Here is a 15,544-nt window from a genome sequence, read left to right on the forward strand (position 1 = left end):
TCTCCACACATACCCTTTAACTCAAATTATGATTACATTCTGTTGACAGCACTTAGCACATTTTCTTGGCTTGTGGAGGCCAAACTGTGCTCTCAGTTACCCTGTGGGCGTTACCTCCTGGAAGGCAGCAGGATGGTAAGAGTTGGTGAAGACAGAAACTTCTCCAGGGTTCCTAAAATGAGTATTTGTGGCCAGATGCTGATTATAAACCAGGCAAATAGTTGAAGAACTGTAGAAGTTGAGAGGAAAAAAATTATTTTGGGCTTTTCAGAAAAGTTTTAGGTGCAGAAACCTCTGTTCTCCTAAGGGAAATGTTTCTTCTCATATTCAGCTAGACAGGGAAACTTCTATTTTTATCAAATGCAGCCAAAACTTTAGGAGGAACAGAACCCACTGCTCCATGCAGGTCTCAGCAGTGTGCAAGCTGCCTATGCGCAAACACACATCGGACGCCTACCCCACGTCCTATCATTTCTGCAAAAACAAATCCCAGTGGAGCATCTCTGTTCTTGGAGAGGGCTTGGCCCTGATATTTTAGGATGGCAGCAAATCTAAAAAGAGATAAAGTGAAGCCAGATGAATGACTTCATGTTTCCCCTGCATTGACCTGCAGCTACTGTGCACAAGTCAGCTCTGCCAGGTACAGAGCAAGAGCATGCTGATGAGGGGGCAGGTAGATGTGAAACACCTGTCAGGTCTCAACCGGTCAAACACCAGCTTGTAGCTGGAGAAAGCAGCTCCAAGAAAATTTTTTCTGTCAGGGCAAGAGCTGGATGTTCACCAGCACCCCCCCAGCCTCCTCTGCCTGGGAAGGAAACCTGGGCAGGCAGGCTGGAAGCAAGTCAGAACCTCTCTGGCCACATTCCAAATAGGGTTTCGAAATAGCCTTGAAACCTAGTGAGATTCCCTCACCGGTTCCTGTAAGCCTGAGATATGACACAGAGCAACCCTGCAGGGCTGTGAGAAGAAACCCCAAGCATGGCTGAGCCATGAAACCAGGTATTAGATGGTCGAAGTGGGTGATACTTGGCATTTTTTAGCCCTCTCCCAAAGACGCAGAGTAAATAAGAGTGTAAATATCCTTATGTGACACATACTCCCTGCAGCTTCGGTCATGGACTGGATCCTTTAAATAAGGTGTAAGCTCAGAGGTGCCCACAGGAGATGCGGAGCAGAGCCAGTGCTGCCCAGTGAGCGGAGCAGGGTCAGCCATCCACAAAGACTTTAAATACCAAGGAAAGGATAACCATAACCCATAAACATGCCCAGAGGGGAAGACCTGTGGCTAACGTGTTTGGACCACAACAAATGGCCTGGTGCAGTGGCGGGGGGGGAATCCCAAGAGGGCTTTGAGTGAGGAGTTGGGTGGTGAAATGAAGGAGAAAAGTTAAGGGGAAGCATCATCTTTTTCAAGAAGTAGGAGCAAGGCATCCCAAAAGCTGAGACTCCAGCCGCACTGCTCTTCACATCGCTTTGCTGCTCCTGCTTTGCCTTATAAAAGCTGCCCTGTAGTGTACTGCTCTTTAGGCCATTTAAAGTGTGCTGTAAAACGTCAGGCAGCATAACCGCCTTCCTGCCATTTGGATGGGAGGATCTTAATTTTTACATTTCCTGATTATGCTGGAAATTCAGTTGTCAATCTTTAACCATGCAGAGAGAAGGGGAAGGGTATTAGATTATACCTGTTCTGTAGCATAAGCCTAGTAAGTTTATGGAAAAGTTGATGTAAAGAAAAGTCAGCTGCAGTCGGGAACATCTCTGCAATGACAGAAGTTGATTCTTGGAAACACTTGGACCTTGTACTTGGGACTGGGGGGCTGCACAAGGGGACACAGGGCTGTGTTTTCAGAAGAGCAGCAAGAAAAAAATGCCATCCAAAGTCTTGCATGGTGCTAATACCGAAGCTGAGTTCCCCACTGCTGTATGAGGGCAGGATTTCTAATGTGGGGATCCCTGTGACATGAATTTCCACAGTGATACTGGTCTTGTGCTCAAGTTTCCTCCTCAAAACTTTTGCCTGGAAAGCTGACCAATGTCTTAAGGTCCTTGAGCTTTGCAGCCAGTCTGAATGCAATCTAAAGGCTGATGAATACTTGCCTCATGCCTTGTAGTGTTTGACTTTGACCTCATTAGATAGGTGTGATAACACTGAACTTAGCCCTCTGCTTCCCCGGAATATAAATGTTTCATGATCAAACCTGGAGGGGAAGATGAATGCATGAAGACCCTCCAAATGGCCAAGCCACAAGCCACTGCTCTCTACAGAGTGGAGGAATGGAAGGGATAGGTGACCTGAAACTACGCTGCCAAATATATATATATATCTGGATATATGCGTGTGTGTGTATAGCGCTTCACAGATAGCCATGGGGAGGGCATCTAATCATGGACCTGAATTTTAGAGCTGACCCCCAAGTTCCAGCTCCAAACACCAGCACACATAAACCACCATTTAGCATTTCCCAGCTTGACTGCTGTTTGGGAGCTCTCAGTCTTGCCAGTGTCCCCATGGCAAAGCAGGGCAGACCCCAGACAGCAAGCGGAGCGTGCAGCTGAAGGGGTAGAGAGGTTCCTGCATGGATCTTCCTGGTGTCTTCCACCAAAACCGTGGTACCTCCCTGAAAACACCCCTGGGCTGGGAGCTCTGCTTTGAAGAAAAGGAAAGTAGCTGTTCTCCCATCAGGGCTGTTTTGCCCAAGCAGGGAGAGGAGGCGCTGTGGCCCTGAACGCTAGTTGCCAAATGCATGTGGAGAGGAAAACCATCAAGGCAAGTACTTGGGGCCTCTGATACGGGGTAGGATCTGGCAGGTCTACACTCTTAGATGGCTCTCGGGTGCAGATGGGCTGGCAGTACCGAGCAGCACCTTGGCATGGGTACATGCAGGGTCCCCATCACAAAAACCACAACATATCCCCCAACACCTGCTCAGGACTCGATTTTGAGCTGCTGAGGCAAAGGGAAGAATGCAAAAGTAAGAGCCGGGCCTTCCCAGTGGTATTGTCCATGGCATGGCCAAGTCCCCTACATGTATGGAGCATGGGATGAACCAAAAACAGTGGCTAGGGTTCCTTGCTGCCCTGGCACATGCAACCAGACTAGACCCTGACATTGGCAGAGAGTGAAATGTGTCTTGGCAGTGTCCTGTCTCCCCACCCTGCAGCAGGGCTAAGGTGGCTCCCAGGGCAGAGGCAGGGATGGGAAATGAATGGCTGTTCTCCAGGACCAGCCCAAAATACTGAAGGCCTCCAGGCTGTGGCCAATATAGTAATGATCTGCCCCAAAAGTGCTGCTCCTCTGATTGTTCAGGCATCTCTAGCCCATCCCTGGCACGGATGTAATGGGGAAGTGGTTCAGAGAGGCCCCACAGCCCTCGCCCATCCCCTCAGCCTGAGATGACCCCAGTGCTTCCTATCTCTCTGACTTCTCCCTCCCCATCCACACCCCTGCCAGCTCCTCCGCTTGTCAGACAAAGGAGATAAATCACTTGGAAAGAGCAAATCTCCATTCATTTAAAAACCTTTTAATTTATTTTTAAAAAATAGCACTAATAAATTAAAAACATCTCCCAGAAGGGCTGAATCCAAAACCCTCTGGCTCCAGGCATTTTATCTGCCTAACCTTGCCTCACAGGAAATGCCCTTACCACAGGCTTTCGCAGTGCGCTGCCCTATTATCCAGGTAATTAGTCAAGTCTGTAAATGCAGAGCAGAGCTGGAACCTACCGACTCCTACGGAGAGTTGGATTTTCTATGGGAGAGAAAAAAAAAGAAAATTAATATAAAGTGCACCTCGGGCAATGAAGGCAAGAAAAAGGCAATGCGAAGTATCTCCACCACAGCTCATACAAGGGTTGTTTAACCCTTTAAGGGCCAGGCAGGCTTTGCTCTTCTGGAAAACTGTCTGCTAAGTGCTACCTTGCTCCTCAGGTGGCATTTGTCTCCATAAGCATGCTTAGATTGAAACCTTTTGTGCAGTCTCTTGTTAATCCCAGTCTGTGCAATTCCCAAAGTAGCTGGTGGTTTTGACTCCTCCGAGGATGTCGTGGTTGCTGCGCTGAGCTGCTCTGTTCCTTTCTCAGCATCCCGATGCTCCAGCCCTGATGTGTGTCAGCGTGGAGCTCATCAGAGGCAACTTGGCTTTACGGTCCCACCTTGCTCTGCCAGAGGAGGGAGGGGACTTCAGCAGAGGCTTGGGTACCCAGATTCAGGGGATGGAGAAAGGAAGGGGGCAGGTGGCTTTTTGGAAAGAGGGACCACAGCTCAGGGCGCTGGGTCCCTGTGTCTCATCCAAGAACAGGGCTATAAATCTCATTGCCTGCTCTGATCATCATGTAAATGGAAGGTGACTTTTCCAAACAGAGAAAGCCACCTGTCAAACTGAATTTGCAAATGCACGAAGCACTGTCTGGGAGCATGGGGACCAAACACTTCCCTCCCATGGTCTCCTTGGGCCAAATGTTCCCAGTTTGCTGCATCTTGTCTCCTAAAAGCAGAAGCCTGGACTGCCAGAAATGTGTCCTTACCGATGCAGCTCAACCAGGCTTTGAGCTTTGGCTGAACATGACCCAAACCAGATGTAATATTTTGCAAGATTCTCAAGAAAAAGACAGAAAGTGTAGGCAGTTCAGGTGAAAAGGTAGTTCTGGAGCCACTGCATTTTTCCATGGGTTATGGCTCTGCTATAAGGCTCAACCTCCTTTGCAGGACTCTGTCTATTCTCCCTTTGCCCACCAAATCCTCACACCACCCTTCTTGCACCCTGCCAGCTCATGACCTGTCAAATGTCCCCAACTCCTCTGGCTCCTTGGGCTTCATTTTGCTCAAAGCCTTCCCCTCGGACACAGACTTTTTCACAGAGCATCTGCACAAGAGCAGCTGCCCGTGCTGGAGGAGGGAAGCTTTTGTGTCCAGAAATGTGTGAGCGTGAATTAATTACCTGTGAAAAGGAGGAATAGACACTGCAAGCAGCAGAAATGGCAGCAGAGGCAGCTGTGGGCATGTTTTCACCATGGGCGTGCTGATGCACAGAAGCTCTGCCCCCACCCCACGCTCCCTCCTTCCAGGGACAGTACACTGCAGGGGGCTGATCACCAGCAGCTTCTGCACCTTGAGGGGTAGGTAGGAGTCCCCAGCTTCCTTCTCGCAGTCCAGAAGTGCTCTACTGTAGACCAGGCTTTCTTGAGCCTGCCTTGTTCCCCTGCCTGGCAAAGTGCAGCAGCATACTCCGTGCCTCCCCTGCCTGAGTCATCAGCTCCATGGTTATTGTCTGTGCATCCCAGCGACCGTGGTCCCCGCTGCTCTGCTTTGCGGTCAGCTCCCTTTGTGTCTTGTAAATAATATGTGCATGGCAGGGCCTGTGCTCCCAGGACCCCCCACGAGATCCCATTCTCAAAGGCTTATTTCAACCTTGTTAAATAAATCAAACAGAATTGAAAACATATTTAATCTGGTACCTTCGTCAGTTAGAGAACAGACAGAAATACTGTTTGGAATAGACACATTCTGGGCAACGCTGTGTTTTTAAATGTGGAACAGAGCTGTGCAGGGAAAGATTGGTGGCTGCAGGCACACAAGGCATGACCTACGGACAGGTCCCCCCCGCCCCAGCAATAGACTTTCGGTGCCACATAAACCCTGTAAAATGGTGCAGCACCATGTAAGTGAGAGACTCTGATGTTTCCAGGCCAGGCTGTCAGAATGAATCCTTGTACAAAGGTTTCTGCCTGCTCCTGGCAGAAATCAGGTACCATTACTAGCTGACAACCTTCCCACAGTGTGGGGGCCCATCTCTGCTCCTTTGGGACACCCCTGAACTCTGTCACACTCCATCACAGCCAAGCTTCTCCTTATAATTTGCCAAAAATGGGCCTTTCTAGGACATGATTAGTTTCCCAAATTAAAACACTGACCATAGCAGATGAATCCCATGACAGGTCATTTCTCTTCTGCCCACACTTCAGCATCTGCCTCTTTTATGTCTCCATGTAGGGACTGGGCACACAGCTCCAGGCTGGCTGGAGTCAGACATGTGCTCTGGGTCCTTTTGCATCCCCCTTCCCTCCTCTCATGTGTTACAGGCACTTGCTGCATCTCATCATCCGGACTGTGCTGGGGAAAGGCACACACTCCCAGCACGTGTTAGTCACTACCAGGAGAGCAGGGTTTATGGTGATGCTACACAACAGAAATATGGCATCTAGTGGTACATTTACTTTTCCTACTCCTGACTAATCAGGCAGCTCTTCCCAGCTCAAGCTCAGCCACAAGCCATGACCTTGATATAAGGCATCTGGGTAGAGCTGTCTGGCCAGTGCCAGGCAAGAGGTCAAACTACATGGTCATGACAGCCCCCTTGGGCTTTCAGACTAACAATTACATGATTTCCAGTGCTTGATTTGGCCACAGTAACCAGCACGACTATCAACGGTGGTAATTACTTTCACTGGCAGCTTGATTATATGCCAGCACAGGACAGGTGTTAAAGCGAGTCCTTATCAGAGGCTGCACAGAGTCTCCCTCCAGGACACAGCAGGAACATCTCAAACTACACTGGGACTGAAATAGTCAGCAAATGTCCCATCTCCAGCTTCTAATCTTACTGCATCTTCAGGTTTATTAGCTGCAAATTTGTGGTGTTTTGTGGCTTATGGAAGAATTTATAGTACTACATAATTTTTTTTTGGCTTCCTGTGTGGAACCACTAATAGTCCCTAACAGGCAGAAAATTGACCTGAGACTCTTTCCCCTCCTTCTCTCCTTTTGGCCCGACTGATGATATTAATAGTTCCAGGCTGAATGTTGTCAGCTTCAAATCACCCTGGCAGTTAAAGCCCAAAATAACTGCCTTTGATGTCAATTTACTTTTATTTCTAAATAAACAACAGGGTTGGTTAAGATCTTCCAAATATGAAGCTATAGGCTCACTCTAGAAATAACAACAATGGAAAACCAGCCAGTTCATTGTGTCTTGGACAGACCGGGTGACCTTTAAGAGGTTTTCATTTTAACTAGAAGAACAGACAAGGCTCCTTTCAACATCCCACTATGATGCCTGGAGCTGGTAACTTGGAGCCCAACTAAGGAAAGTGATTTTTTATAGTCATTTCTCTTGCACATCATTTCTGAATCTCTTGGCTGGGTGATTTTGCTTCCAAAATCCCTTGATAATGGTCAAAACTCTCTTCCTTATGCCATGCCCATTATTTCTTTTTTTGTTATGAGGCTTCCCTATTGTTCGGGCATAACCATGACCATGGGGCATTCACGTCCTTCCACCAGGTAATGCTGGCATGGGGTCCACTTTCCCAGGTGTGCCAAACAGGGCAGCACCCCACTGCCGGGAGACCCTATACATAGTGTGCAAAGCCTCAGGGCAGACCCTAGAGCTGGGGCAGCTCACACACCAACAGTGCCAGGTCCAGTTCCCCTGGGCCAAGAGTTCTCCCAGGCCAGCCCCCAGCCCATGCACCACAGCAGTGCAGTGGGGATAGTGTCACCTGGCGGCAAGTTCGGCTTTTTGCAGCTTTCCCTGCATTGTCCCAAAGCCAGAAGCAGTAGGAAAGTGTCAGACCGTGGATCTGGGATCAGCAAAGCATTGTCCAAGCAGCTCAGATAAATCACAGAGATAAATAGGGCACATGAAGGCATTTTCTATGGTACATCCATTTTCTATACCCGCCCAGCCCCTGGAAAGGGTTTGTAGATGATGTACACTTCACTGGCATGCTCAGTGGAGGAAATTTTGTTGCCACTGAATTCAAAACGCAATGTCCTCTGCAACTCAGTGAGCCCAGACTCCTTCCCATCTGCCTTGACCCTATGACCAGAAAGAAGCTCCAGAGACCCACCAGCAGGGACACAGGCTGGGACAAATTCATCACAGGAGAGCAGGCAGACAGGAGCAATGTCTGGGATGGATGTAGCCCTGCAGATATCAGACATCTGTGGAAAGACCCAAGGACTGAATTTCACTAAATGAGCAGAAACTTTCCCACTGCCATGAACACCTGTGGCCTCCTCTGCGGTGAAGGTCAGAGACTTGCTTGAACCGCAGCCCAACTCAAGTTCTGGAAAGGAAGGAGAAGGGAGAGGGAAGCCATCCTTCCGTCCTGGTTTGGGCTTTGGGGAGTGTTGCCCCACTGCAGGGAAGAGACGTCACCTGGGGACAGTTTCAGTTACTGGCTTCTTCCAGCCTCCCCCAACCGGATGAACCCCCCTGAAATTGTCAGGGCTTGGCACAGGGCAGCACTGGAAGCAAGTCAGGGCAGTGCAAGTGGCACACAGATCAAGAGCAATCGGCTGCAAGCATCACTCAGGGGAGCTGTTAATGAGCACAGTTGGGTTTGTTTTCCAGGAGGCAGGCTCACCTCCCCGAAAACCAGGAAGCACCGGCAGGAGCGAGCAGAGGCACATTGTCTCTCCTGAACAGACTGGGGTTGCTGGCAGCCAGGCTGGAGCAGCATGACTACACCTGGTTGCATTTCCACTTTCCAACAAGCCCAGTATATACCAGCATTCAGAGATGGCTTTTTTACCCAGAGGGAGCTGCTGAATACAATGCTCTTTGTATCTGTCAAGTGCAGGGGGGGGAGGGAGGCACCAAGGTGCTGCCAGGGCCTGGAAAGGTGTGTGTTCGCTCAGGAAGAACTGGTCCTGTACATACTTGCACACACACGGAGGTACAAACAAAATGTTCATCTGCTGATGAAAGACCAGCCTGCCTGGAAGAGACACGAGCTGGAAAGGAAACGCATTTTTAGAGAAAGTCAGGAGCAAATATTACAGCACACTGAATTATTCCTTGTAAATAATATTGGTTACAGATCTAAGATCCCTTCTTCTGTTAGTGAATCACAGCTGAGCCAAGTCTCCTCTCTGTTGGGCAATATTTTCCATCTGTCGGCTGCTCACAGACATGTCAGGTATCGCTGGAGAGAAACTCAACGCCATGCCATTGCACAGAGCTTCCCCCAGTGTTGGTGACACAACGGTGGTGGGCTGTGGCACCTGCAGAGGGGCTCACAGTGCCTCTCTTCCAGGGTTGGTCCCTTGGCATTGCTCAGGCTCATCCCAGCCCCTCAGTCTGTGGTACAAGGGATGGAAGCGGTGCAGGCAGACACCCAGCCTTGAGTGACCTCTGCAGCTTCCTGCGCTGCTGTGGAACCTCGCCGTAAGCTTGGAAAGTCACTGCAGGATGAGACTTTTAAAGGTATTAAACACCTTATGGGCAGCTAGAGATTTGGGACTGTCAGTCAACTTAGGCTGCTATTGCCCTCTGATTCCATTCAGTGCACTGATCTGAAGGGTAATGGGATTTTACCAATGCTTTCAAAATGCCCAGCGGTGTCCTGTCTGCACTTCTAATCGCTTGTTCCCTTTGGAAATCCACTCCTGTGGCTCCTCGAGCTTCGGTGAAGGGATGTGTATTGTAAAAGTCCTGCCCTGTGTTCCCCCATGTAACAGAGCCTGTGTAAGGTGAGGCACTCAGCCGTGACAGTGACAGACATCTGACAGGTACCACCGACAGAAACTGGCTATGGGCATCCAAGCAGCTGGTAACAAGCTACATGTGTCTTGCAAAGAGTGAGGTGTGTGGCTATTTGAGTCATGTGTTGGGCTATTTATTCTTTAACAAATCATTTTCAGCTCAAGCAGAAGACTGGGAAAACACAGATCTGCTTGGATCCATATGAGACCTGAGTGTGTCAGAGAAAACTCTTTCGGAGGTGCAGAGCTCTGATACCTGACAGATATGCTGGCGTGGGGAGGGACACATCACTCCTGTTTCACTCTGGGGACACACACAGCAGCTTCATGTGTGCTGGGACTCTGCCACTGCACGGCAGGTGGGACCTGGCAGGGAGGCAGAGCTCGAGGCCTTGTCACCAGCCTGTGTGCCTCTCCTGATAATTGCCACCACCGGCCATTATTAGACTATGTGAACCCTTTCCAGATCTTGAGCGGCAGGTCCTGCAGGATTCGTTTGCTCAGATCCATACACGTAGTGCAGGCAGCCAGACTCCCTCTGTAACCAGAGGAGAGAAAACAGCCCTTGGTGTGCAGAGACAAACCCGCCACAGCAGGGCCCGCCGCATGCCCTGGGCTGCAGAGAGAATTGACCAACAACGTCTGACACGGACCTTGTCAGGCTACACAAGACAAAATCCACCCAAGACAACCTCATTCCATATTTTCTTCTGGTTTTGTCCCCTATCTTGTAATTCCCTGATAAGTATTCCCTAGGTTGTAAATCATATAAGCCTGGAGTCCTGGAAGGCGCAAGGGAAAACCATTTTGGAGAGACTCTCTGGGTTGATTTACGGTGTAAATACCTACAGGGCAAAGCCAAGACAGTGCTGTAGAGTAATTCCCAAGCAGGGATACTGGTAAAGGAGAAGACTATGTAGGAGAAAGAGGGGCCAAGAGAGATCATAATGTAATTACCATGCCTGGGCCCAGAGGATGAGAATTACAAGGTAATTGGGCAGCAACTCATTGCTGTGTAAATGCACGGTTATTTCTGTTCCGTAAACCACAATCCGGGTTACATGGTAATTACTTTGAGGTCCATTAAGTGTAATTATACAGTAATCTCCAGGAGCCAGTAATTACCCTCATGTTCCAAAGTATCTACCACTTAAAACCCGGTGAGTTTCATGCAGGTAGGAAACAGTTGCCTGGTTTTCAGACTTCAGTGTCTTGGTCTGTGGGATGGACAGGACAGGGCCAAATGTTACCATTTTATCTGGAACTGCCTTTCAAAGTGTTGGGCATGCTGGAGGAGGAGTGCTACACATCTAAAGCCCAGACAGTCTCCATGGGCCCCCCTCAGTCAACAGCAGGATCAGTACCTCCAGAGGGCTGCTCCTCCCAGGCTGACAGCAATGCCCCCAAGAAATACTTTTCTGGAGGTGCCAGTCCATCCTTGGAGAACAAATACAGCCCATGATGTTTCATTCAGGTTCACATGTCTCTTCTGGTTGCCAAGTCAGGGCAGGTAAATTCTACACTTGTCATTATGACCAACATATTATATTTTACTTAATTTATTATACTGCAAATTAAGCTTAATGATCTGCAGTTATTAATACCTCTTGCACATCACTTCCACCTTTGACTCACAGTTTCCAATGTGGGGTTCACCCCAACCACCACAAGAAGACCTAGGCCTTCCCACAGCCTGGTCTTCCCACTGGTCCCAGTCACAGCACGTCCCAGTGGCAGGGAGATCCATCATCCCCAGGACAAGCACGAAGGGAATGATCCCCCGATCCCCTCTGCACCACAGGGGGAGGTGTTCCAGAGAAGCCCTTTCATGGGGCCCACACAACTGAAGCTTGTATTGTGTTTCTTGTCCTTCATAAAATCCTTTTTTGACCTGGAAAGGCAGGAAAAATGATTCACAGCTAAAGCCCCTGGGGGTGAGTTCCTGGGAGAGCAGGACAGGGCACGCTGGAGATGTGAAGCAGCAGCACAGTCCAGCACCAGGCATGGAAGGACTTGGGGGGAAGGAGTCCAGACAGCAGCAGCCATGGCTTGGACTGGCTCTCGCCTGACAGTGCTCCTAGCAGGGAATATTCCTGCTGCAGGAATGTGTGAGATTTTGTTTCCAGGCAGTGGCTGGATCAGCATGGTAGGAAAAACCTGTCTCCCATGCTTAACAACCAAGTTTCCATGCCTTCAAAGCACAGATACACTCGGTTGAGTTCCTACAGCAACATTAATGAATGTTTTTCCCTTCTCTGTCTTTCAGGGATCTGAACTACAATGAGCTGCTGGAATTCCCTGGGGCTATCAGGACGCTGGGCCGACTGCAGGAGCTGTGAGATTTTCTATTTATTCCTTTTCAAAAGCGTTCCCCAACAGAGAGTGACCAATAAAGCATTGCATGTGCTCTGACTTGAGGAGAGCGCTTAGTCCAAGCCTTTCTTTTGTCTTTCTCAGTCTTCTCCACCATGCACATAAAAGCAGTTTATCCCTTCAATTTCCATCAGCTCTAACCATTTCACCCTCAGCCTCTGCACCAGAGCTGGGGGAGAGGAGTGGAATGTCCCCCATCAGGCTTGGAGCAGGTTCCTCCTGCAGCTCTACATTCTCCTGTGCCATCTGAGGGACTCAAAGTCCATCTGACCTCCAGCTACTCCTAATGTCCATTCCACATCTTGGGACCACAGCCACGGAGTTATCTGTGTTATCGTGAGGCCATGGCTCCTGCAGGCCCTGTGCCACGTCCTCTGATGTGCAGAAACTGTTTGGTCTCCCTTAGGAGAAACTTATAATAGGGAATTATAAAAGTTTATGACTATTTTAGTGGCTCTTTCTCCTTCCTCTAACCAGTCAGCCTGGGAGACACTAAAAATGGGAAACCATACCACTTAATACCCATGAAGGTAGAACCCTCAAGATGGGGTTGAGTTGACATGAATCCACAGTTCCTGTGGATACTAAGACTGTGTCACACTGGTGACAGGCTGGGGTGGGACAAAAGCAGCTACTTCGGTGTTTCTGGGAGGCTTGGAGTAAAAATCTGACATTACTTTTCTGTTTTACTGGAAAAATTCTCAAGAAATTTCTCTGATCAGACCAGATATCATCATTACTCTGACATTCAAAAAGAGAATAAGATTCTTAATCCACTTTGAGATGGCTTTTGAAATGCCATCACTAAGAGGCAAATTTCAAACAGCCATCCAACCAATCATTCACGCAGACACCTCTGGGATTAAACAACCTGGGCATCACCCAGAGCCTGGTCTTGGTCATGGACACAGGATCCCACATCTGCCTTTGAGGTACAGGAGAGCAGACTGTGACCACAGAGCTCTCTTCTGCTGCAAAAGTTTGCTGATAGCAATTTTCTCTGTCTTAACTAAAAATATCACAGCTAGATCTACAAATACTTTAAAGTCACGTAGACCAATAATTCATGGCAGGCTGGACTCTGGTTAACAGCTGTGGAGCTATAATGGAGACCATCCATAAAAACTGTAATTCCTGGAGGGTATAAAATAAGTGTATTTTGTTTGCTCCTGTTTCCTGACCTGTAAAGCGTTAAACCTTAAGTCTTTGTATTCTTGGTGGGTTCAGTGGAGTGACATATGGAGACCAAGCTATAGACAGAGTAAACAGAACAGAATGAAGCCTTTGTCCTGTCAAAGGACAGACCTAGTTCACCTGCTGGGATGATGCTACAGCTGGAACAGAGCCTACACCTCCTGTTCTATGTGTGTTTTGAAGGCTCTCTGCCTTTAAAAGTGTTGAAGTAAGAAAGTGTCTCCAACCCTTTCTCATCCATTAATATCAAGATATTTGTTTCTCCCAACAGTGGCTTTCATAACAACAACATCAAAGCTATTCCAGAGAATGCATTTGTTGGGAATCCCCTCCTCCAAACAATGTAAGAAAATTAAACAATATTTCCTAAATCCTTACATCCCCTAGAAAGGGACGATTCCTGATGTCTTTGGTTGAGATTTCTGACAGTTGTCAGCATGACTGTAATTTGACATTTGTTGTATGTGGGCCAAAGCAAACTGATATTAGCTCCTTCCCAGCTACACCTCAGGTTTTTTGCCATGAGTTCTCCTTTCCCTGCAGCTGAACGCTGCAGTACAGGCTGATAACAGCGGAGGAACAATATATGGGTGGTCTGCATGGAAATCGTGCTGTGCATAACAGGATATTCTAAGCCCTGTTTGACATCTGCCCGTGTTTATTCCTCGTGTTTAGAGAAGCTGCCAGCCAGCTACAGCAGCAGCTCTGTGTGTCAGGGACCTGGGACACCAGATCACTGTGTCTGTACCCCAGACCCATGGACACAAAGTTCTGCAGATAAACACACCCAGTTGTCAGCTCATTTCCCCTCTGACATAGGCACAGGTAGAGATTTTTTGGACAGTTCTTCCCTGAACCACACTGATATTGAAAATCACAGCAAGAGACAAAAGCTCTGCTTGGCCAGTTTGGGACTTAAGTTATAGAAATACCAAGATCTGGAAAGCCATGGTGACACTGGGTTAAAACAGTCACTGCTCCAGTCAATAAAAACTCATGCACATCTTCCTTGGGCACCATCCTTGGAGTGACATGGGGATGGGACACATCCAGAATATTCATATCTCCATTGGATCTGCCCATCTAAAGCCTTTCACAGTCAGTGGGGGGAAAGTGCTTCTTGTAGAAGGTGATACAACTCCTCTTAAAGGTAGTTGGATCCTAGTTCACTTCTCTCCACTGACTGTGACACGTAGAAAAGATGCTGGTGCTGTGGCCGTGTAAGATCAGAAGAGATGTCATCAAGTGCAAGGTTGTTTCCCTGCAGAGTTACAGCACTATAGCAGGGTTGAAGGAGGCTTTTGGATCTTTCTAGCCTGCCTGGTTCAACAGGAACCTAAAGGGTCATTTCAGAGCAGCAGGAGACCTCATTGTACCAATGTTCAGCCAGAACAGGCTATGGGAGAGCTTGGGGTTATCTGGAAAACAAGGCTCCCTCACAGGATAGCCAGCACCTCCTACACAGCTTACTACTTGTAGCTCCAGGGCTCGTGACCTGTAATAACATCTTTTCTTCCTGTGCAGCAGAATCTGACCAGTTACTCATTTCCTTTGCAGCCATTTTTATGACAATCCCATCCAGTTTGTTGGACAGTCTGCTTTCCAGTACTTGCCAAAGCTCCATACTCTGTAAGTTCACCAAGCACATCCTCAGAGGTTTAACATACAAAGTTCCAAGCCCTGTGAGCAGGACACCTTAGTGGCCTTCTCCCTTCATTTTTTCTAGAGCTCTTGTGCCAACAGAAGAGCACTCTTCTGGCCAGCCCCAAAGGCAGTGAGCCAAGAAGTAGACACTGCAGATGTTTTCTGCTGAGGAAGAATAATTTTGAGAAGGGCATTTTGGAGGGAGCAATTCATTCCTCCTGCCCACCTATCTGACAGGCACTGGAGTTTTCTAGGGTATCCACAGCTGCATCAGCACCAGCAAAGACCATACTCACAAGCGCCACTGTTTGCTGTGTGATGCTCAAGCAAGCCCTGCGCTGTTGAGTAGCTGCCCAAACACAAGGCCACTGAAGGCATCTGCCTTTCTCCGCAAGATGGAGAAGTGGAAGAACACGTGACCCATAGCACGGACACCACGGCACAGAGTCTCACTGAGCAGCCAGTGGTGACAGTGCTGCCTTCACATGTATGGCTCTAAGCCTGCTCCAGGGCCACCACCAGTGGCAGGCACCATCTGGACTAGAACAGCTGCTCCACATTGGCTTGCCTGGACTCTCTGGCTAAACTGTCATGGCGCAGCCCTAAATATTTAGGCAGAGGCAACCTCTAAATCTCTATTTATAAGCCTCACCCAGCCTCTCACTCCTGGAACACACACTCAGGTGAAAAATATAATCCTTCAATTACCCTTGCATTCTTTAGCTCCAAATGCATAGACTCTGGGAGGCTCAGGTGGGATGCCCTTCTTACGCTTCCCATGGTAATTGTTCGGGATTTTTTATTTAATTTGGGTAAAAATCATGCCAAGAATGTCAGTGGCTGGGGG

At 48.6% G+C, this 15,544-nt stretch overlaps 1 protein-coding gene across 1 annotated transcript in view; it reads left to right on the forward strand.

Moving 5' to 3' along the window:
* Positions 1–15,544, forward strand: part of LGR6 (leucine rich repeat containing G protein-coupled receptor 6) — a 146,842-nt gene that overhangs the window by 110,275 nt on the left and 21,023 nt on the right. Inside the window, exons 7-9 of the mRNA XM_074925442.1 lie at positions 11,753–11,821; positions 13,325–13,396; positions 14,611–14,682. Of these exons, the coding sequence (XP_074781543.1) occupies positions 11,753–11,821; positions 13,325–13,396; positions 14,611–14,682 (213 nt within the window). The remainder of the gene's footprint in view (positions 1–11,752; positions 11,822–13,324; positions 13,397–14,610; positions 14,683–15,544) is intronic.

This window comes from Athene noctua, chromosome 23, assembly GCF_965140245.1.
Source record: "Athene noctua chromosome 23, bAthNoc1.hap1.1, whole genome shotgun sequence".
In the NCBI taxonomy this organism is placed as follows: domain Eukaryota; kingdom Metazoa; phylum Chordata; class Aves; order Strigiformes; family Strigidae; genus Athene; species Athene noctua.